The sequence below is a fragment of the Pyrgilauda ruficollis genome, unplaced genomic scaffold (assembly GCF_017590135.1).
Source record: "Pyrgilauda ruficollis isolate IOZ18807 unplaced genomic scaffold, ASM1759013v1 scaffold48, whole genome shotgun sequence".
Taxonomy (NCBI): Eukaryota; Metazoa; Chordata; class Aves; order Passeriformes; family Passeridae; genus Pyrgilauda; species Pyrgilauda ruficollis.
In genome coordinates, this window is record NW_024526377.1 from 7,259,568 (window position 1) to 7,283,651 (window position 24,084).

General features: G+C 38.2%; 1 protein-coding gene across 1 annotated transcript in view; it reads right to left on the reverse strand.

Moving 5' to 3' along the window:
• Positions 1-24,084, reverse strand: part of FAM135B (family with sequence similarity 135 member B) — a 126,248-nt gene that overhangs the window by 26,280 nt on the left and 75,884 nt on the right. Inside the window, exon 6 of the mRNA XM_041479394.1 lies at positions 22,475-22,601. Within this exon, the coding sequence (XP_041335328.1) occupies positions 22,475-22,601 (127 nt within the window). The remainder of the gene's footprint in view (positions 1-22,474; positions 22,602-24,084) is intronic.

Sequence of the window (24,084 nt, forward strand, 5' to 3'; positions counted from 1 at the left end):
TGATAATTGAGAGAGTTGGCTGTTCTTCAGAGGTTTCAAAATCTCCAGCCTCAGCATGGATATTTTTATTCTCACCATGGCCAAAACAAAAAAGGGAGCAGAAAGAAATGCTGCTCAAAACAATAGGAAATTGGAAGTGGATTGGTGTACAATGTCACAATGTCATAAAAATATGCCCTCCTTTATTATCCACTGCTGATTTTTTTAGGAAAAAATTAGTCTTGCATTTAAATGCTACACTGCTGAGAAGAAGGAAGAAAGTGAGTTAATTTCATAGTTTTATATGAATGCTATGACGTAGTGCTGTGCATGACTACACTTTAATAGGTCTATTGTCAGACATTCTTTTGCATAGATTATAGCCTAAACATAAAAGCAATAGCAAAATGCACCTCCAGGTGGGCTTAAAACTATCATGAATTAATGTTTAAAATATTACTCAATTAGTCCAGTTTAGAATTCTTTAGCATTTGTCTTCCTATCTTATGGTGCTTTTTCAAATTTGTCCTCAGCTGATTTACACTGGACAACTGATAACATGTTCAAAACTGCAGAAAAAGAATTAGGATCACTAAGTAAAACCACAACAGGCAAGTAAAATTTTCTCCAGCATTTCTCTCCATTGCAATGTAAACTTTGTTCAAATTACTGTAAGATGTGGATGGTATACCTGTGTGAAGAGAGAGCTTAAAAGATTGCTCCAAGCTCTCCTTTCCCTTCCTGTGCCAGCTCTCTGGGAAGGCTGTCTGTGCCAAACAAAGGTGCTGTGCTTTGAGAATTCCATTGCACGAGAGGAACTGCTCTGCACAGACCAGGCTGGGCTGTGCGTGACTAAGAGGACATATCATTAAGCATTTTGATTAAATTCTATTAAACGGCAACTGGCTTTGAAACCCTGTTGTTTAATGGGAACATCCATCCTAATTTGAAAAATCTTTTTGTCGAGGTGGAAAGTGAGCATGACAGGAAAAAAGGTGACAAGCTCCAAATTTCTGGTTCTTCAATGACTTAAAGATATTACTGCTCTCACAGGATTGCTTCTGCTTCTTCTCAAAGTTGTCACACGCGTACAGGATACAGAGCAGGACATTACAGAGATTATTAAACCCACCTCAGGGACAGTTTAAACTAATGTGAACTAAGGTCTGTGCATCTTCATCTGCAGAGACCCCAGAGGGCAGGCATCTATCAGATGATGCCATTATAAACTGCTGCAGCTAAATCAGCTTATCCATTCACTGTTCAGTAAGCTGAGAAATGTCAAGAAATGTCTTCTTTTGGGATGGTCTAAAGATTGCAGCCCTTTCACATTTCCTATTTTAATTGAATTCCCTCTTCTTTCCATTTATTCAGGTGATTTCATATTTCCTTGCCAATAGCTTGAAACATGGATTCAGACTACCACACAAACAAATCAAGTTTGGCAACAAATATGTCACGTGCTGTTCTAAAGGAAAACACTGCTGCAAAACCAGCTCCCAGGAAAAACACTAGCTATGACCCATTAAACAGCTAGAAGGTGTTTAATGATGATATTTCATAAGGAAAACAACAACTAACCACCACCACCACCAACAACAACAAAAAGGCAAAATTCTGCCTCTGGATTAAATAGGAATGTTTCAGATTTCCAGCTTTCTTGACTCAGGATGACAAATATTGGTTTACTTCTGGTTAAGGCAAACTTCTCATCAAACCAAAAAGTAATACTGAAGCTGAAAATCCCATCTTGCACAAAGCCTGATGGCTGCTCTGGGCTTGTAATATGCGTTGTAAAAGTACATATTGGTTTCCTTTGTAAAGATTCTCCTTACCTTTTGAACTAATTCCTTTGGCCTAATGTTATTTTAATCTCAATAATTTTTTGGTAGACAGATTCTTCTATGCTGATTGTAAAATGCATCTGTGCTGATTTCCTTTTCCAAGGGTCCCTCTGTCTCTAGTGGTAGACTGCATCTGTCTTTTGCCCTTTTATATTTCTGAAATTTTTGGGAGGACATGTATTCCTGACAAATTTCACTTCAAGACTTAAGACGTAAAGGTACTCTGATAGCAAAGAGGGATGACAACACAGAAGCCAATAGTACTGACACAAAATTATTTTTTCCATTGTGCTAACATCATTAGGGCAAAATAGATCAAAAATTCTCTTTAGCCCTCCTTTTGTTCTTAATGTATTTATACAAATATTTTGTATTTTTTAGGCAGTAGTCAAATTAAGTTCTGCCTGAGTTTTGACTATTCTAGTTTTCTCCCTGCATAACCTTATAACACTCTTGTAGTCCTCTTGAGTTTCCTTCAACTTATTCCAAAGGTCATAAACTCTCTCCATCTAAGGAGCTCTGAAGATCTTTCCTCATAAAGAACCCTAAGCATATAAGCCTAATTTCTCCATTTCCCTTTTTACTGTGATCATCATCAATCACAGAGTAATAGAATGGTTTGCATTGGTAGGGACCTTAAAGATCATTTAGTTCCCAACCCCCAGTCAAGGAGAGGGTGACATCAGAGTAGATGATCTTATAAAGAAAAACCTAGATAAACGGGAAGTAAAAACTAGTGTTTTGGAAATGTAAAGGCCTCAGTTCACTTTGATTATGATGTGAAAAGCCAGACCCCAACGCTGGACCATCACTGACCCTTGTCCATCTGTCCTCTAAGCTGGTCTTCTGCTAGATTTACCCAGCCAAGTAACATAACCTTCAATATCAACAAACCCAAACAATCTAAGCAGTTGTGCAATATCCCTGTTGAATACATTTAAGTAAATCAGCCTTTTAAATGAATACACTCTCTGTGCAATGCTCTTATCAGTCAACAGATTCCTCCTATAATTAGACTGTATTGCTTTATAAATGTACTTTTCCTTTATAATAAAAGAAAGGAAAATTACTTGCAAAAACCAAACACCTTCATCAAATAATGTTCATGTCGATTCATTATTAAAATGCAGAGCACAATTTGCAGATATTCACTGCCTGTGTACAGTGTCTATCTAATATCAAAAGGCACCAACTGAATTTTATGCTTTGTAATGTGCATTAAGTAGCTTGTATTTGTTTTGTATTAAAGCAATTCCATGAGCTATGTTAACTACATGCAATGTTCAACAATAGCACTAACAGTTGGTAAATGAGACCCTTTATGTTTAATCTAACTCAACACATTTCACAATTCAGATTCAAATTTCTCGTCGAGAATTTTAATATACTAAAAAGCCATTCCAGACTAAATAGACAAGTTTTGCAGTCTCCAGCCGTTTTCCAGTAGCAGAGAGCTACCCTACCTTACCTGCTTCTGGGAAAGATTTACAGAACTGCTTGAAACTGAGGGATAAATCTCAGCACCCCTGGATAAATGCAGTTTCTGAGTTCACAGCATCTGCCCATTTGTCTGCAAGCCCATTTTGATTTCCTAATTTGAAATTTTACTCTGGCTTCAACTCAAGGATCAAGGCTTTACTCACGAGTTCGGATGCTGTTTTCTGAGATAGGAGATTCCCTGTTATTTGGTGGTTGGAAATTAAATTATAGTTATGTCTTGAGCTAAAACTTTAGTGCTTTCACTTCATTTGTGAAAGTGCTTGAGCAGTGGTGGAAGAAGGACAAGTTTTTTTATTCCATTTTCTGAAACTGGTTGCATATCAGAAACTACTTTTGTCCTAAAGAGGTTATAATGAAAATACATTAAAATGAATGCTCAGAGAAGACTGAAGAGGTAAAGAGTCAGCTATTGTTATGACAGAAATTACACGCTTTTTAAAGAGAAAAAAAAACAATCTAGATGATTGAAAATAAAAAAAAAACCTTCTAATGATGATATTTCATGAGGAAAACAACAACTAACCACCACCGACACCACCAACAACAACAAAAAGGAGAAATTCTGCATTTGGATTGACTAAGAATATTTTTATACGTATCAGTGGTACATACATAAAAAAATCCCATATGTATACACGAAAAGATATTGCAGAGGTTTAGACTGGATATTAAAAAAGATTTCTTCACTGAAAGGGTTGTCAGGCGTAGGGACATGTAGCCCAGGAAAGTGGTGGAATCATTATCCCTGGAAGTGTTAAAAAATGCCTTGAATGTGGCATTTGAGCATGTGGTTTAATGGTATAAATTATGGTGGTGCTGATTTGACAGTTGGACTTCATAATCTTAAAGGTCTTTTCCACCCCTAAGGATTCTGCATGTGTGTATATGTATATTTACACCTCCATTCCGCTATGGAAAACTGCCAAACACAAACAACTCCCCCTCATTAATTCATTCATCAATACAAACATCTTTTACATCCCTGTGCCAGGCAGTGAAAAATTATTGGCAAATCTAAAAAAACCCCATAGTTTAAATCGTGGCAGCCCACAGAGGCCAGATTGTGGATGCCATTCTGTGGTGACACTGTTTTTTTTCAGCCTGGTTTTGGAATTTTAAATGTTTTTGTTGAACAGAGCAACTGGAGACTACATATAACAGGCATGGGACACAAATCTTGGTCCTATTTGGCAGAAAAACAATGCATTTCTGTTTTTCATCTGACAGCAGCAGATATGTGAACACAGAACATTCCTGAGGGTTGGGTGACACCCACATAAGCCAGCTCCTGTAAATCTCTATCCTGTAATATCCACCAGGAAGACAGCGTGCTTATAGGAAGAACAGCTATGGAAAACTGAGAAAATTAATATTTTCCATTAAAAAAGTTAAACTGAGGACCAAATATTTAAGGTAAATAGAAATTTTGGACTAGGATGTGTATATTCTATCAACTTAATAAACTTCTTTATTGTATTGATTTATTAGTCTGTATTTGATATGTTGGTTCATTATCCAAAGCTCTAAAATAAAAGTAAAATGGCTATATTTAAATTCTATTTCAGTTACACTAATTACACTAATCCAAAGCTTCAATAGTGGGCAATAATTAGAAAGGCATTGACAATATATGGAAGTATTTATGTTATGCCTCTTACTAAATCTGTTATGTAAGAAAACATAGGCTGGTATTTCATAAATGCAATTTGACATTTTTATTACCTCTAAAAATTAGAGCCACTTTGTTAAAACCCCTGGGATCATAACACAGTAGAAGAAGTATTTGACATTGCAGTCAGATTTAGTGACAGGTTCAGTGATAATTTAAACTTTGTATAAAATTAGCAGTTGGAAAGTATTTGACTTGAGACCCTTAAAAAATAGAAGCCATCAAGCCTAAAAAAGAGCATTCTCTGAACAGATAGAGGAGAATTCTCCTGGACACCTCTAATTTGTCTCATTTGTGTCAGTGAATCTAAGTCACTGTTCTAAATGGAGGCTGTAGGTTTATCACTTGCAATTGGCTAAGGAAGAAGGAGTGGCCAGGAAAGTATTTTTAGGAAAATTACCATCTAAAAATATCATTCTAGTAAAAAGTGTTTCACAGATTGCACTGATTTCCCTTTAAGTTCTTCTAGAAGAAAAAACACTGACAATGTTCCAAACATCTCATATTGACCCACTTAGGGAAAAAAAAAAAAATTCTCATTTAAAATAAGATTTCTGGCTTTTTTTTTTTCATTTTCATCATGAAAAGGTTCATATAGCAATATATTTTAGAATTTAAAGATCAATAAAAAACCCCCAAAATACTTTAGTTCATGCACAGACGTTTTGGTTTCTTGTGGGTTTTCCCCAGATTTTTGTTTTAGGGGGCATTTCACAATTTTTTATTTTCTATGCAATTATTTTGAGCCTGTTTCCCACTCACTTTAAAAATTGAACTTAGAGATTGGAGGCTGTTACATCCCATGTATCATCACAAGTGTCTCCAGTCACAATGGCTTTTCATGTAAAAGCACATATAGGGTATTCTATAGAAGTTCTTGAACAATTCTGATTATGATAAATAAGAAGGGGAAAAATCTTTTTCCTCCATCTGATCACTAGGGTTATACATCACCACAGAGAAAATTAAAGCTGCAGAAACATTGCTTTAGCAGTAAATTAAGCACTGGGGAAAATGTCTCATGAAAGTTAGAGCAGTGTCTGACCCGAGGCATCCTTCTTCTAAGATGAGCATCTGGCACAAGAAAATTGTATGAATCATGTATCATAGAATCATAGAATCTCCTGATTTGGAAGGGATCCATTAGGTTTATTGGATCCAATTCCTAGTCCTCAGCTGCTTTCTCGTATGTCTTCCCCTCTAGACTCTTCACTCTCTTCATAGCCTTTCACAATTTTCATTGCCTTTTGCTGGACACTCTGAAATACCTTCATATCTTTCTTATGTGGCACCCAAAACTGTCCCCAGCACTGGAGTTGAGGCCACCCCAGTGCAGAGCAGAGTGGGACAATCCCTCCCTTGCCCAGCTGGTGATGCTGTGCCTGATGCCCCAAGACAGGGGTGACCTTCCTGGCTGTCAGGGTTCTGCTGACTCCAACTTTCCACTGACCAGGACCCCCAGATCCTGTCCCACAGCTGCTTTCCAGTCTCATTTCCCAGTCTGTACATCCAGGGTTCCACGTCCCATGTTCAGCATCCAGCACTTGCCCTTGTTAATCTCCATACTGTTGGTGATTCCCCATTTCTCTGATTTGTCAAGGTCTCTCTGCAGAGCCTCCATGCCCTCAAAGGACTTAACAGCTCCTCCCAGTTTAGTGTCATTGACAAATTTACTTAGTATTTCTTCAAGTTCTGCATCCAAGATGTTAATGATGTTGAGGAGAATTGGGAAAAGGATGGAGCCCTGCAGAATCTCACCATTTACACTGCCAGCCTGATGTCACCCTGTGCTGAGGAGCTGTTTTCATGAACAGGACAGGCCTGCTGGGACACATTCCTTGAGCTTTTATTACAACATCAGCCTCGTTACATGGTTGAGACAATAGAAAGATGGCAAAGCTCATGTACAGCCAGCAGCAGCCAAGGACTTCTTTGAACATTTTAAAAACTTTCTAGCCAATAGCATATTGCTAAAGCTTACAGACAGTTGTTCTAGCCAATTTCTAAAAGTACATATACACCTGCTTCACACAATGCTTGCTGGTATGCCTTCTATCAATAATACACAATACACCATTATTAACCTTCTATCTTGCTAAGCATGTTTTCCTGCAGTCTTAAGGTCTATCTTAGCCAAGCCTAAAACTCAAACTATTGTTTAACGTCCTTGCTTGCTATACCATTGTAACTTTTTCTACTATCAGACTTTGCAGCTGCAGCTAGTTCTCTGTTACGCCTGCTTTCTCAGCTTTCTAAAAATCTTCTTACCTTTACTATTGCCCACAACATCCTCTCCATTACAACCCTCTGGGTGTGCTTTTATCTCCCTCTGTTACATCTGTGTCTGAAAATGACATGTTAGTTCATCTCTTCATATTGCTACTACTAAGAGTCTGTATAGGAAACATTCACAAAGCACACTGCAATGTTCTTTGGCTAAGAGATGATAGAGCAATTAATTACAATTTTATGGGGAAAAAAACCCAACATATTCAAAAATAACAGTTTATGAAGAAAGGGGGACAGATTAGATACAAAGATTTATACATATATTTTTGTGTCTATTTAGCTATCTAAAGTTGGTCTTTATATGAAATTTCAAAGTAAATATTTATTAATACATCCATACTTATGGTGTCAATTCTGATCTCCTAACCAAAAATAACACAGTGGAGACATCAAAAAAAGGACCTTAATACATTGTCTTTTCTGATTAAAGAGACTCCATGCTGCCTACTCACAGATAAGGAAAGCAAATCCACTCCTGTTTCTGTGATCAAACAAGGACCCCTTAGCTGAAGAGCTGCCTTGTTATTACTCATCTCTGCAGGCAGCAGCACAAACCAGTAAATTTTTTAAAGAATGCTTGTTAGCATCTTTCTGTCTGTCCCATCTCTATGTACAAACACACACATGGAAAAAGAGACCCTGTTCAGTGATATTAACACTATTGTGCCATTACAATTGGCATCCAGGATGTCAGAAAATGTCAAAAATGTTTTGATTCAACTTGCATGCCTGGCAACAGAGAAGGATGTGCTCAGCTGTGGCCCTGGCAGGGGTGTAGATGGTTTTATGCTGTGTAATTTTACAGGTTAGCAGCTGGCAGAGTATTTCTATATCAATGCTATATTCTGTCTGATATTAAGTATATGAATAAAGAACTAAGTAGTTAAACAAATTATTTTCTCTAGGATTTTATAGATTATTATGGGATTTATCTACAAACATTTAAATTACATAGGGGTTAATGACCAAAGCTCTAATACATGTCAGAGTTTGCTTGCATAAGAGTGGTGAGATTAGTATCTAGCAAAACTTTTATATTTAGATCATAAACTTGTCCAGCTCAGGTCATCATCCTGGACTCCCTTCATAGCACAGAGAGAGAAACAGGCATTTTTGGAGCACAGTTCATCCCCTTCACTTCAAATGTTGTTGTTACAGAATCCTAGAATGATTTGGGTTGGAAAGGACCTTAAAGGTCACGCAGTTCCCAACCCCTGGCAGGGGCAGGGGCACCTTTCACAATCCCAGGCTGCTCAGAGCCTCAACCAACCTGACCTTGAACATTTCCAGGACTGAGACATCCAGAGCTTCTCCTGGGAACCTTTTCCAGTGCCTCACAGGAATGAATTTCTTCCAATTATTCAACACAAATCTAGCCTTAAAATCATTCTCCCTTGTCCTATCACTTCACACCCTTGCAAAAAGTCCCTCTTCAACATTTTTATAATGCACAATTCCCTAGAAATGCTCCTTGCTTTCCACTGTGTATGAAAGGAAAGGACTGCGTATGAAGAAAATTAAACTTGAAACTCAGAGGCAGACAATTCAGAGTTGTGCAGAGAAGTTCCACTCCCCAAAAAAAACCCAAAACAAAACAAAACAAAAAACCCCTTAATTCATATAGTTTTGAACAAGGGAAAAAATATGTGGAGCATCCTGAATTAAAGTTTTTTCTTCCCTCAGAGAGGAGAAATGTTTCAGACATCATGATTTGGATTCTTCACTCAGCAGTAATTGCTGACTCCAAGAAGATTCCAATCAGCCCCAGAGCATGTATTTTTGGGTCTAGTGTGAGCTTGGAAAGCCTCTTAAGAAAAATCAGGAGCTGAAGGGACCTGAGATAGAAGTGAAGAGGTGTGCAGGGAGGTGGAGGTCTTATCTTGTCCTCGCAGGAGAGAATGGCCATGGCTGATACAAGAACTGGCTGAAGACAATTTGCCAATGCATGTGGGCCAGTGTAGACCTAACAAACAAATTAAATTCAGTTCTCTTGCAGGTGCCATTTCTCTCATGGTTCTTGACAGAATATGCTATTAAACACAGTCAACTTTTATCAAACTCCATGTACCTAACTACTTGGCTCTGTGTTGCCTTCTGAAGCACAGACACAGAGCAAATGGTCACTCTGACATGCTTTTTATGTAATGAAAGCAACAAGGACAGCAGTTTCCTATTTAGAAATGCCAGGCTCTATTATGTGCTGACAGTCACTGCCAGACAGAAAGTGACTTCAGGCTTGGATCTCTGCTCACGTATGACAAGAGCTACAGGAATAATTGATTTCACAGTTCACTGCCCAAACAGGAAAAAAAGAAACACATTAAGTCAACTTAGAAAGAAGTATTTCCTTCTTCAAAGTGAAATCAAACACCCTTCTTTTGTTTTCTTTTTTTCCCAAAGACAAATTTCCTTAGTGATTGCAAGCTATCTAGTCCTTGTGACTTCACATTTCAAGGCCTGCCACTTAAGCATCACAACAACCCTTTTACAACCTTATAATGAACTACAAATACAAATTAAATCATACCTTAAACTCACCTGTTCACAGTGAATTTAGATAAACTGACACGTGCTCTGTCATGTAACTTAGCACAGGACACCATAGCAATTATTTAATGTGGGGAGCAGTAAACATTAGGATGCAGAGAGGATGTTCATATGGAAAATATATTCCAACCTATTATAGTATGTGCCTATTTCACAGCTTCCCACAGAGGTGGTGGACTCAACTCAGCAGTCACACCACTCCTTCCTGTCTCTGACCACAGAGTCTGGGGTTTTATTCCTGCTAGGAAAATGGCATGTCAGTGGACTACAATGTACAGGAGGAGAACCAATGCTGACATTGCATTGTCTGCACATCAGATTCTAGAAATAGCCCAAGTCTCACTGCACTTGTCCACTGATGTTCCCTTAGGACTTTTTGAAATTTGGGTTCATTTTTACTTTTCCAAAATGTTGACAGGAACTGCCTCAAAATTAAATATCAGAGTGATCAAATATTTGATGAGTTCTATTTTTGAGGAACAGTATTATCACCGAAGTCAGACTGGTTAGGGTTATCCTGACTGATATCCTGCCCCTAAGCACAGGATGCACTGAACAGTCTCATTAATGAAATGTCCCTATTGCAACCACTCTTGCTCTGTTTATGCAGAAGGTCATGCCAATGAAAACTCATTTGGGGCTACTTGAAATTTCCCAACAAGCTGTGCTTGATTTGTGTGAAGATCTTGAGCACATGAAGCACACAAAGCTGCCATTTCAAGCCTAAAACCACAAAAACTTCACTTCTTGCTACTCTCTTAAAGCTATTCATGGCTACAAATATGTCTGTATATGGAGGAAGAATTGCTTACTTCAAACACTGGAGCACCATTTGTGCAGAAAGAAAGACTCAAAGGCAAAGACAGGGTTCCTCCAAAGGAGGAGGATCCTCGTCTGTCCAAAGAAAGGAATATATAAATAAACAGACACAAAAAAGTGTAGAAAGGATACTAAAGAGATTATAAAAATTAGGTCTCACTTCAAGGAAGTGGTGAATTTCCTAATTTCTGTTCACATTTTGTAGAAAAGATGTTTTTGAGCTAGATGCTGCCACAAGCAAAATCTGAGGACCACTATTCAAATATCATAGAAAAACAATAAGAAATAGGGTATATTTATTTTTCTGGAGAAACCTAAAATTCAAAGAGGCCATATAAATTAAAAAAAAATTAAAAGTCTATTTGACTATATTCCACATCAATCCAACATTTCTTTGAGCCATTGCTTTTATCAATACTCACTGGAATTAGTTGTGGGGAACATGCACCTCCTTTCTTACAACATGGCATGGTGCCATCAAGAAACTAAGAATTGTGAATTATTTTAATAACAAGGGTATAGACGTGAGTGTCTTTTAGTGCACTCTAGTGCAATTTATGAATTGCACCATTTACTTCCCAGGCTACTACAGCAGGTGGCCAGGACCACTGAACCCTGTCATTTTACTACCACTGGCTTGGCTTCTGAAATTATAGGTACTATCTGAAAATAAGTTTCTAGTAGGTTATTTTGGTTCTTGATCACATAGACTCTCATAGGAGGGAAGAGATACAGTGCCAACCATGCCCACCCAAATCTATTTATTGAGAGCTTTGCCCAGAATTCACTGTTGAAATGTCTATAATCACAACAGTTGCTGCACGCTGGTTAATTACCTTTGTCTTCACAAATGGAGATAAAAAAATGAAGTAATCACAACACTATTTCTGATCTTTTCCTCATTTTAGCAAATTTAAACATTAGCAACAATGTCAAATAATGGCTAAAGAGGATATATTTAACTGTCTTTTGACAGTGAAAAATTACTTTAACCTTTATCAGTTAATTTTTTAAGCAATTTGACATTTCGTTACCAAGGCAGAGTTTTTGTTTTATTGTTTCCTTCAGCCACAAGTGTTAACAAGTAGGTTCCTATGATTCATATGCAAGAGGAAAGAAATCATGTCTCTATTGACAGGACTGTTATTTTTTATTATTATTTACAAATGCTCCCACATATCCCACTTTCTACTTGGTTCATGATTGACTTCTATTTTTCCCCAAAGAGGTGAGTAAAAGATTTTGACTTCTATGGTCTTTGTCAAACCAGATCAGGAGAGAAATCCAACAAGTCTTGTGTTTTGCAAGCAATCACAGTCAAGAATTTGATACTCACGGAGGAGACAGAGGTAAACAAAGAGAACAAAATAAAAGCCTAAGCCCTGACAGCTTCAGAAATTGAATGCCTTCCAGCAAAAGTCTTCTTCAAATTACCCAAATATTGGTTTATATCACAGCCCTCACAGGTCCCATCCTTTCAGAACAAGGGCTGTGTCAGTGCTGTCATTTTGCACAATTGTGTCAAATCCTACACAGTTCACAGATGCACCTTCTGGCAATGTGTTATACCTGCTCTCTTACGGGCTACAGAAATGGGGAGAAAAAGGATCCTTTCATTGGCTCCAAATGTGCCATTTTTCAGGCTACCTGAATTTTGTCCATTATTGTATTGTGAAAAATAATCAGCAGAAGATCTGTTGTGAGAACATACTTCAAGGTTTGTTGCAAAACCAAGTCAAGTCAATTTTCATTACTTCCCTACTTATTTTGCTGAAGAAAATTCTGAGGCTCAGAGTCCCATTGCTTAGGTAATTGAAGTTGTCAATTACCTGAGACCCAGCGAGATCCATTAGATTTTCTTTTAGAAATGTTTCAAAACCTGTTTTTTAATGAGTATTATTTTATTTTATTAGTATTAATTTATTATTTTATTTTAAATCACACTCAGAAAGAATCATTTACAGCCCAGATTAAAGCCACTTTCCTTCTTGCAAAAAATTGCTCCACACAAAAAATTGCTCCTCTTTGGCCCAGGTGCTGTAATGCTGGTCTGGTTTCTTCGATGTGGGGGATGTGGTTTCTATGCCTTTTGCTGCCAGAAAACAGCTCAATGTCTAATTCTGTGATTATGCCACATTCCTGAAGTCTTCACTTATGACACTCTCAGGCAATGAATCATTTATAGGTCTTTCACATGCATGCAAACATAGATCAAATGGAAAAGCCAATGATAAAATAATATACAGTCCTTTTTATCACTGCAGAAATCGACAATTTCTGTTCTAACACTGAAACACAAATAATGGCTAATCAGAATATTTCCTGGGTATGTTACTTTAAGGCAATTATACTGACATATTATAATTTACTGCAACAAAATAGGGAACTTTTGAATAGCTGGAACTGTATAAATTTGCATAAATATTACGTCTTCACAGGTTCATTTTCATAGCCCCATAGATACCTCCTGTATTATGCATAGTGCATATAGAAACCCTCAAGTAATTTACACTCAAAGACAATCAGATTTCATGAGCTATGGGTAGCTTACCATTTATTCTGTAGGCCATAATTTTATGGTGTTAAATAAAATACTTCTAATGAGTTCAGTAGTGGAGAAAGAGACTGAATGGCAGCTCTGGAAAGTTGAACTTTATTTGTTTACAAAAGAAACACAATGTGTAGAGCAGAACCAGAGCTTTACCACCCACATGAACATTATTTAACACTGCCTTGGGGGTGTCCTGCTGTCCTGCTCAGACTTTCACCCCTGCTTCTCATCAGCCAGCTCTGTCTGCCAATGCCAGGAGGAACTAATTCCAGCAGAGATATTGAGATTGCATCTAGGTCTAACAAAAACCTGTGAGATGCCTTGGGTCATCAAAGAGTAGATATATGGTGCCTTCATCTGACTTTATGGTTTTATCCTAACCACAGAAAGAATTTGGGAATATCTAAGGGAGACCTTATAGCAGCCTTTCAATACCTAAGGACAACTTACAAGAAACATGGGGACAGGCTTTATGGCAGGGCATGTTGAGACAGGACAAGGGGCAATGGTTTGAAACTAAAAGACAGTAGATTTAGACTAGATATTTTGTGATGAGGGTGCTGAGATACTGGGCCAGATTGCCCAGAGATGTGGTTAACGTCCCATCCCTGGAAACATTCAAGGCCAGGTTTGAGGGCTCTGAGCAATCTGTTCTATTTGACAATGTCCCTGCTCATTGAAGGGGGTTTGGACTAGATGAGGTTTAAAGGTTCTTCCAATCCAAACCATTCTATGAGTCTATGAAAGAAGACAAGGAAAAAAGGGATGAGTAAAGGCTTATCTGTCTTGGCCTTATCTGATCTGCTTGGAACCAGCAGATGAACCATATAGCAGCTCCTCCACATTTCATGAGACACCCAGCTAACCTGGGATCGTGCAGGGACTGAGTGCACAGACATCAACAATCCATCAGACCCTATTCAAATACCATACTGTGAAGATGGGAACAGCAGAGGTAAATACTATGCTAAAACTGGGCTGACTGGAGGCTTGATTTCTGAAGGTTTATGCCAGTCAAAGAAGTAGCGTAAGCTCATTTGCCTCTGACTGTGTCTGGCTTACCCTAAATAAGTCTTTAGACCCATATTCTCACTCAAGTACTCATGTGTGTAACTGCATGAATATTCACATGCTTTTCCTGGTTTTGCAAAGAGCTTCCTTGAAGTATTAACCAATTTTGATCCAAATTTCTTTTCTTTTTGACACTCATTCCAACACTTGAGTACAGATTCTGGTTATGTGATTAAGACATCTTCAGAAGAAGTTACTCATGTCCTGAAAAGATTCTAAAATTATTCTTATTTTGCCATAAAGCTACCAAAAAATGCTTTGTTGGCTAAACTTTTGTCTCATGCTATTCACCTCTGGCAGTGCTTTTGAGAATCATAATACACTGGCCCATCTCTTTCTCTTAGCCCATTCTTATCTGATTGTCACACTGCCAAATTTTGTCTGATCCTTGGAGAAAATATTAGACCATTTGAATGGGGTCTGTTGGTTTTGCACAAACTGATGTTGAGGGACTGCCCTTCTAAGTGTTCCTGCCGAGCACTGCACCAAAACTGGTAATTCCTATCAGCTGTGAACCTGTTTCTTGGGTCACCACGACTGACATGACAGCTGTGAAAAGAGAGGTGTAGGCTTTTGCTGCCACTTGAAGATTTGTTTCCACAAAACAAGCCAAAGTGGTTGGAAAGAGAGGGAATCTCTTTTCTTATTCCCCAGTCCCTGAGCTGCTGTCTGGGACACTTGCCAATAGCAAAGGGTTGTTTTTCAGCTGATGGATTTGCACTGTGCTGTGTTGGCATCTCTGTTCACCCTGGAAAGGCCAGCAGCTCAGAAGCTGTGAGAGCTGATTTGGTCTCCCTCCCTTCAGGAGCTCTCTCATCATCAGAGTCAGTGGGAACTATTGTTCCTTAGGAGCTAAGGATTAGTGCTCCTTAGGGGATATGAACATGATTTTTAAGTACTGGAAATAATACTGAGAAGAGAGAAAAAGTGAATAATAAAACATTCCTTCAAAAGTTAGAGAGCAGCCTCCTGAAGTGAGGAGTAAAAAGTCTGTTCCCACTGCTCCTGCACTTTACTTCAGGGAATAAAGAAAAAAAAAAAAAGGTATTGCACAAGCCCCTTCTTAAAAAATTCCTGAAAGATCAATGCTGAAATCTCCAGAAAGGAAAACCTTGAAGTGAAAGAATGTCAGTCATGTGAACCACACAAATGGATTCAGACAAAGTGAGAAATTATGGTGAGGGAAAACAAATAAATTCTTCAGTATATAACTGTAATACGAGATGTAAAAGAGAAATATGTTCTCCATGCTTAGTAGTCTGCCTTTTACCACACTACTTACAACTCTCTAAATTAGCCATGATAAAAATCCTTTCAGTTATATAAATCTAGGTGAGATTTGGAAAGAGAATGCAGCAGCCTGATTATTTCCAATATATTAAAAATGCAGAAAACCAGCAAAAAAATACATATGAAAGAGCAACTTCCTATGAAGATTCTATTGCTTAACAAAATGAACAAATTATCAGTCCAATATAAGCCCCAAAGATTTTCTCCAGAACAAATCACCATCATCCTGACAAGAATCTCCAGTTGATTTCATGACATTTTCCTTGAACACCCATAGCAAAAAGATTGCAAGGCTATTTTAACACCATGTTTCAGGCCTAAACCCAAATTAATCTCAGTTTTGAACTCCATAAAAATGCAGATCATTGCTTTGCTATACACTGCATATGTCGGGTCAGAAAGTGAGAACCACAGAAAATAAATATGCCAGTGATTAAAGAAACCAGTTATTGTCACATTATTAGTTACATATTTTCTGCTACAGCTAGGAAATAATTTAGTTCTTTCTAGAGATCAGCCATTTATCTTCAGGCAACCAAAGATTAAAGATTTCATTAGTAATTATCACAAATGGTGCCTTGAACATACTGATTAAAGATACTTGTCATTTTACCTTATAAAAAGCAGTATATCAGCTGTCTTAGTATTTCAGAATAATTATGAGTTGGACATCTGCTGGAGTCCCAGTCACAGCTAATCACCATTTGCATCAGCAAGACACCCAAGGAATCTTTTAAAACCACCCATTACAAATGCATTCTAACACATGAAAGGAGTGTTTGCCATTAAACACTCACACCTCAGAAGAGAAGTCTGAGATGAAAACTAAAGGCATTTCCATGTAAAATTAACAATACTACATGAAATTCTGATGTAAACTACATTGAGCAATTATAAGTAAAAGCTATTTTAAATACTGGGATTTTTTTTAAAAATTGATTTTAAAAAATATGTATCTACTGTCTTAGAACAACAGATTATAATATATATTAAAATTCCCACAATAGATCCTATTTGGGCTCCTCTCTGATGTACAATCACTACAGAATCAAAGAATATTCTGAGTTGGAAGGGACCTACAAGGATCATCAAGCTAAACTTTTAACTGAATGGCCTGGAGAGGGATCAAACTCACAACTTTGGGGTAATTACCCCTACGCTCTAAGGAACTGAGATAATCTCAGGGTCTTCCTACTTCAAGATCTGAAAAAGTTATCTATTTGGCCAAAGAGCCATAACTATAGAGAAAAAAAGAAGACTAAACCACAGATGACTGCTATGAGACATAAAGATGTGGGTTTGAATAATGTTTTGGTGCTAGGCTAGAACAGCTCAGGTTTTGCAAATGCTGCTGAAAAGATGAAAATATTAGCAAACTGTCTGTGGAAAAGAACATTTACCCTCAACAAATGTTATTTGAATGACACTCCTGGTTCTTGTGTTATGCCAGGCATAAACCTCATGTCTTTTGGGATTGCTACATCAATGCTAGATGAAAGAAGAACACTTCTCATCAAACACCAGTACCTTATTAATGAGAAATCATATGATTAATCAATCTGATTACTTAGAAGTCAATTTATCTGCAGTGCAACTGCTAGCCAAATGAAAATAAGATTACTGTGAGTACAGTTTATTAATAATCCCCAGTATGCCATTGATTCAACTTGATTATAACACAGCAGGCATGTGATGCACAATATTACAAAGACATTAAACCAGCCTGACAACAGTGAATACAGAAGAGGTTTATGCTACTGGGTAAGGCACAGAAATCCTGAAGTGTAAGTGACCATTCAATTTGCAGATCTGGAAGGAATAGTTTATTTTACTGTAGATAAATAAAGCTGCTGTAATTTTCCAGTATCCAGCTATTAGGACAGTTGAGATCACCTGAAAGAGTGAGTCAGTGTGGGGTTGAGACACAGACCTTGTAACATCCAAAACAACCCCTTGAACTTCCTCACACAGAAAAGCAATTTAGCAGACACAAAGGGGAATTCAGGTTCCCCAAAGGGACACCAATCACACATAGCTCATGAAGCTGTTTCACCCCACTGGCATCTCCCAAGACTACAGTAGATATGATCCTATTTTGAACACAGTGATACATATTCTCTGTGAGCATAGGTTATGGGCTGAAAATAACTTGAAAAAGTTCTAGTGCTTCTTATTATGTCATAGATTTTATTATTCTGTAGATTATTCTCTTCTAGTTTGTTGACCACAAAATTTTCTTTCTTCGTATTTATCTGACAACCAAAAATATCTTCTTTCAAGTATCTTTGTTGCCTTAATTGTGATTGAAGGGAAGATTACATTATAGATATAGAGAAAATATTAGAGAGGGAGAAAAGGAGGAAAGGGGAAAAGGTAGGGGAATGGGAAAAGACAGAAAGACTAAAAAAATCACCTAAGTTTAAATAGAATTAATTATTATAACTACTCTGCTAAGCCAGGAGATGAAAGCATCAGGGATGTCCAGAAGTCATTTAGTGAGATCCAGGGAAAATGCACGAGTACAATCCAAAGCTGCTGGCATTAATTAATCTCCACAGTGAGAAGTCAGAAGTGCAGAACAAAAGACTTCAGGATCTGTCATTAAGCAGTAGCACCTTAGTAACCCAAATGCAGAAGTTTAGGTCAGGAAGTGGAAAGAAGAGGTGATTGATGCAGACTATCTTTAAAAATTAAGGCAGTCAGTTGCCTTTTCAGCGAGGAAAAAGCAAATCAGTGACATAAACTAGATGAGCAGTTCCACAGTCAACCTGTGGGACTAAAACGAGCATTAACTCTCTGATGCAGCCAAATCCTCTCAGGAAAAAAGAGGGTAAATGGAAAGTATGACGTATAAATGATATACCAAGGTAAGAGTCTTCTACCTTTGTATTCAAGAAATATCTGGAAAACATAACTTGGCAGTTTTAATATCATATTTCAGCACATTTCTGACTCTCCTGTGAGTTTAAGACTACTGTAAAACCAGCCACTAGTCCACTGTGATCAAATATTTTCTGAACCATGAGTGGTGAATTGTCTTTGGTTAATGTGGGAGAAGGTTCTTCTTTCCTCTTACAGAAGGCTCTCCTGGTCCCATTCCCCTCTGGTACCAAAAACCTTGCAACATAAACTCAAAACACCATGCCACTAATCCATCTACTGCATATGATGACACTAATGAGAACAGAATTTACTTTTGTTATCCAATCTGTTTCTTGAACTTGTAGAATTTATACCAAACCTATAAAAATGAATACATTTTGAAATTAATAAAGCTTCAGACACCATAAACTACACCTTTCCTGGGGTTTTATGCCTAGACTTGGGGAAAAGGGTACAATAGGAATGATTTAGAGTTCCAGCACTGGAATTCTGGAGTATTCTGGTAAAGTATTCTGGAAGAATAATCTATCTGTAGCTGTCAGGGGAAAAATAAGATCTTTTTGGTTTACTCACAATAACTAAGGCTAAAATAAGGAAAGTCTTGGCTGTTTTCAATCTTACAGTAAACTGCATAATCACATTTGGTTCCCTAGAAAAGATACTAAACAGAAGGTACTTGCCCAGGAGATGCATTTTAAGAGCTTAAGCCTGGAGACTTCTTAGATCAAGGAAAACACAGAAATGCAAATGAAATGTAGGAGATGAAAACAGAACTAAACAAATTAAAAACAGGATAGACCAACTATCCATAGTCCATAGACCAACCATGAACTAAATGTTCCATGGCAGCTTATGACATAAAAAGAAAGTAACCAACATCCCTATAAAAGTGATTTCCCCATGTCCTGCCTCTCAATGAAGTTTTGTCAGCCCTAAAAAAAACAGATCTATTTATGTTTCACCCTAGATTTAGCCAGTTGCATCAAATCAGAATAGTTTACAAACAGAAATATGTGTGGTATATTTTGAGTTCTGGTATTCAACAGTTACCAATTCAGACATGCAGTAGGGAGTTTTTTTGTTTTTCAAACAAAAATATGCATAAAGTAATCAGAAAGGTCTGCAGGTTTTGGGTTTATTTCATGAAAAGGGTAGAATCCATTCTCATGCCCACTAGCAGTGATGCAAAATTCTCCAAAGCATTTGAAGTTTAACAAATATATTCAAACAACCTGGAATAGTATCTAGAAGTTTTTAAAGGGAAGAAAAGTTGACCTAGTGCTAAGTACTACAGCACAGAAAAAACTAATATTACTTCTCTTCCTTCAATCCCTAACAGCCTGATATAAACTTCCATATAAACCAGCAGTCAGTCACATGGCCTTTGCTTGGAGTTGGGTCTAGCCCCACAACAGTTTCTTTTCTAGCTCTGAATTTTATTTATTTTTTTTTTATGTTAAGCCAAGAGAAAATAGCTTTTGCTCATTATCATGCATCATGCATAAGCAAAAAGGTCTATTAAATTAAAACACAGCTCAAGAACAGATGTCATGACTTATGGAGGTTTCTGAAGCTAAGCAAATGCACATCTGCCCATGTGGACTGTGCAGCACTATATTTATGGTGGTTGGTATGTGGAATTCTGATGACTGCAGGGTAGCAGTGTGCTAAAGCCAGGTCTTGGTAGAGCAATTTCCTTTTGGTATTTCATAGTTCATCTGCTAGGATAATAATAATAATTGTATTGGCTCTGACTGGGATGGAGTTTCCTTTCCCCATGGCAGCCCTCCCAGTGCTGTGCTGGCCATTGGTGGCTGCAGAGGTGTTGGTAGCACTGCAGTGTTTTGGCTACTGCTGAGCAGGATGCCTCAGGTTTTAGCTTTTATATTTTTCAGATTCTGTACTGCTTCAGGGTGTAGTTCTGAGCTTCATATTAATGGGATAGTTAGCTCTCTTCACAGAGCAGGTAGACAAAACAATTTCTTCTCTAGCTGGAGACTAAGGACAAATGATCCAAATTTCAGGCCCAAGAGCATAAACAACAGTGGACTGAAGAGAGAAAAACAAGATGGGCCTTCATAAGCTACAGCTATAACTGGACAGTTAACTCCAACATGCTAACGGACCAGAACTTATAGAAGTGAGAGACATCGTGACTTTGGTGACCATCGTAATTTTGTGACCATTTTGGTTCACCTTGGGTATAGCCCTGGCTGGGCTCTTGTGCTGCCCAAGGTGTATCCATGGAGGCCTTTTAATAAATCCCTACTTTATTCTTTTACACTGTTTGGTCTCTATTCTAGATCAGCCTTCACAAGGCATCAAGCACCAGCTCTAGCACTGTCCCAACATTCCCCCATCAGCTGGGTGGGAGTGGGCAAGATCCTGGGAGGGGACACAGCCAGGCCAGCTGACCCAAACTGGCCAAAGGGATATTCCATACCATAGGATGTGTAATAAATAGGCTGAGCAATAAAAACTGAGGAAAAGAAGGAGAAGGGGGAGAATCTGTTATAAAGTTTGTGTTCCAGAGAAACCACTTCACACCCTGAAGCCCCACTTCCCAGGAAGTGACTGGACATCAGCTGCTGATGGGAAGGAGAGAATGAATCATTTGTTTTCCTTTGCTTCTGCACATGGCCTTGATTTTGCTTAATTAAACCGACTCTACCCACAATTTTTCTCTATTGCACCCTGTCCTGTTGAGGAGGGGAATGATAGAATGGCTTGGTGAGCACCTGGCTTCCAGTTAAGGTTAACTCACAATTATTCTGACATTAAAAAAAAAAAAATTGCTCTAGAGAGATAGGTAGAAGATAGAGTTTTCAGCTAAGGAAGAAAACTGGGAAGGAAATAAGGGTGGTTTGTTTTTTGGGTTTTTTTTTTGTTTTGTTTTGTTTTTTTTTTTTTTTTGTTTGTTTGTTTGTTTTGTTTTCTAATTACAACAGACCAAGATTTTTCCATGGAGACTAAAAGCAAAAATGGGAGTGGAGAGCTTTCCATTTCTCTTATTTCAACAGAGACTTGTCCAGAGGATAATGAAAATAGGCACCACTCTCCAAAGAAGACTCTTTCTAATGTGATGAGATTAGCCTAAAGTACAAACAGCTATTTAAATGTCTGTGATGTGACTGTGTAGCAGAGAGGCAGAGGTTGAGGTCAGTTTGTTTGCCAAAAGCATACACTGCCCCAGTGTTAGGGATAGCAGCCTCGGGCCAAACATTCTCTCAGCCCTTATTAATTCCCTGGTAGTTCCTCTGCACCAAGTGCTCTAGGCTTGCATATTTTTAATATTTATACAGAAAAGCTTTGACAGAAAAGGTTGAGGGAAGCTGAGGGCAGCATGTTAATCAGAAGCCTTGAATCAAAGTTTCTTAACAGGTTAATGGTTACAATATTCTGGGGTGAGTTTCTAGAGCTGAGGAAACAACCACCAAACTAGCACTTAAAAAACATAAAAAAGAAATTAGTAAAATATCAACAAGAAAACAATTCATCATTTAAAAACAACAACTTTCTTTTAAAAATTGCACAAAGAGCTCTCCTTTTTACCTGTGGTAAGCACCAAGATCAAAGACACACAATAACTGTGGGACCTGCTTCGTGTATAACACCCTGTCACCAACACACACAATACTCTGGACACAAAACCTTCTTTCACAACATCCTTAATAATGACTCATATCCTCTGACTGTCATACACAAGAACTGAAAGCCAGGACCATTTACTGAATAATTAATTTCACCTTACAGCAGACACCTGGTCAGGTGAATCCTGTCTTAAAAGTGTCACTGTCCATGAGGGGTATGTATATTCCTACACCTTGAACCATGAAATGGTCCATGCAGGTGGGGCTGAACATCCAGGAATTGTGTAGCTACGTGCCAGGTGGCTCATGCAGAAATGTTTGAAGGGTTGCTCTTCCAAAAAATCCCTCTACAGGAAGTATAAAACCATGACATGCTCTCCACAGACAATGAGGGCACTGTGTGACGGAATTGAAGTAAGACATCATTCCTCATCCTCCTTACCTCTGAAGAAGTGGGTTTGCAGTAGCCAGCTCCAAACACTAGATTTTCTAATGACATACCGGTCTGGTCTGGTCCCGCCTCCAGGTTGCCTTTACCAAGCCATGAACCTTTTCCTGGACGAGCAAAACTAGAAGGAGAAAAATTGAGAAGAAAAAAGTAATCGGAGGAGCATTTTTAGAGAAGAATCATTGTCGTCCCAGTGTTATTTCCTTGCTCTAGAAAAGATTTACGATTTTGATGAGTTGTGCTTTTGTTTATTTCAAGTTGCACTGTAAATTCATGTTTTCCTTGAAAATTATCCTTGTCCAGTGTGTAGTAGCTCAAGTAATGTGAAGGAAGTTTGTTTTCCAGGCATTCAGTTGAGTGGTTTGTGTGTTATCTCCATTCCTTTCTCTGCTCTCTTACAGATATTTTTCCAGCATGATATCTCACCAGCACAACCTTTCCATTTATCCACATGGATCACATTCTTATGCGACCTCTCATCAGCTTGCACCTTGATTGGATGCAACATCTTTCTCTCTGGCTTTAACCACATCACCCTTCCTTTTTGAGTGGTGCATGATCTCTCCTAACTACCAATATTTTCTCTCTCATTCCAAACTTATTGTTATAGATTGTAAGTTTGGTTGCCACTTTGCACTCTCCCATGGCATTAGCTTTCAGCACCAAAAGGATAAGACAAAAAAGAAATTATTTTTTCTGATGCAATGTGATTTCATTGTTATCCAAATTCTTCCACAAAAAACTGACAGAATGTAAGTTGCTTTATTCTCAGTGCTGACTATTGTGGTTAGTGCTCCCTTCTGGCTATGTTTGTACATTTACTATTTAAGACCAAGAACACATTAAGGGTGGAATAACCTGTCTAGGGTTTACTCAGCATCAAGCCCACCAGAGTATTGATGCACAGCCAGGGATCATAATTTGGATTCATCTGAGCAGTACTTAGACCCCAGTTAATGATGTGGGCTGCCTTTATATTCATTGGAGAGGAATTGGCATTTCCAGCATGAGTCACCTCTTGCTGAAGCAGTGATATCAGACAGATCAGAGGAATTCTACTCTCCAAGTATTTAATTCTAATTGTGGACTGTAAAGAGAGACTGGATGACTGTCTCATCAACAACTGGAGATGAGATAACCATTCTGTTAGTCCCTCTGCTAACACATGCTGTACACAAACTACATCAAGATTTCAAGAGGGAAATCTGTCTACTGGTGGGGAATGCCATGAGTCAAATTTCCAACTGTGATCACTAAAGTGCAATGAAAGTAACCAGAAGGGTTCTTAAAAAACATGTAGGCAGAGGTGGAACTGACATAATGGATTGTAGAGAAAAAGGGGATTTGCTGTTTGTACCAAGTGCAGAGGCAATGCCGCTGGCTTTGTGCTACAGCTCCCAGACTGGGATCGCCATCCACAGGTTTCTGATGCCCATCCAAGCATCCCAAATCCTACTGTAACCAGGAGACCTGGTCTTCTTGAAAGAATAAAAACTTTCAGGATGGAGAACACAAAAAACATCTTAAAAACATAATGTGCCAGAACTAGAAGCCACAGGGAAGTGCCATTCCTGCTGCAATGCCCTTCCAATCTGAGGTTATTC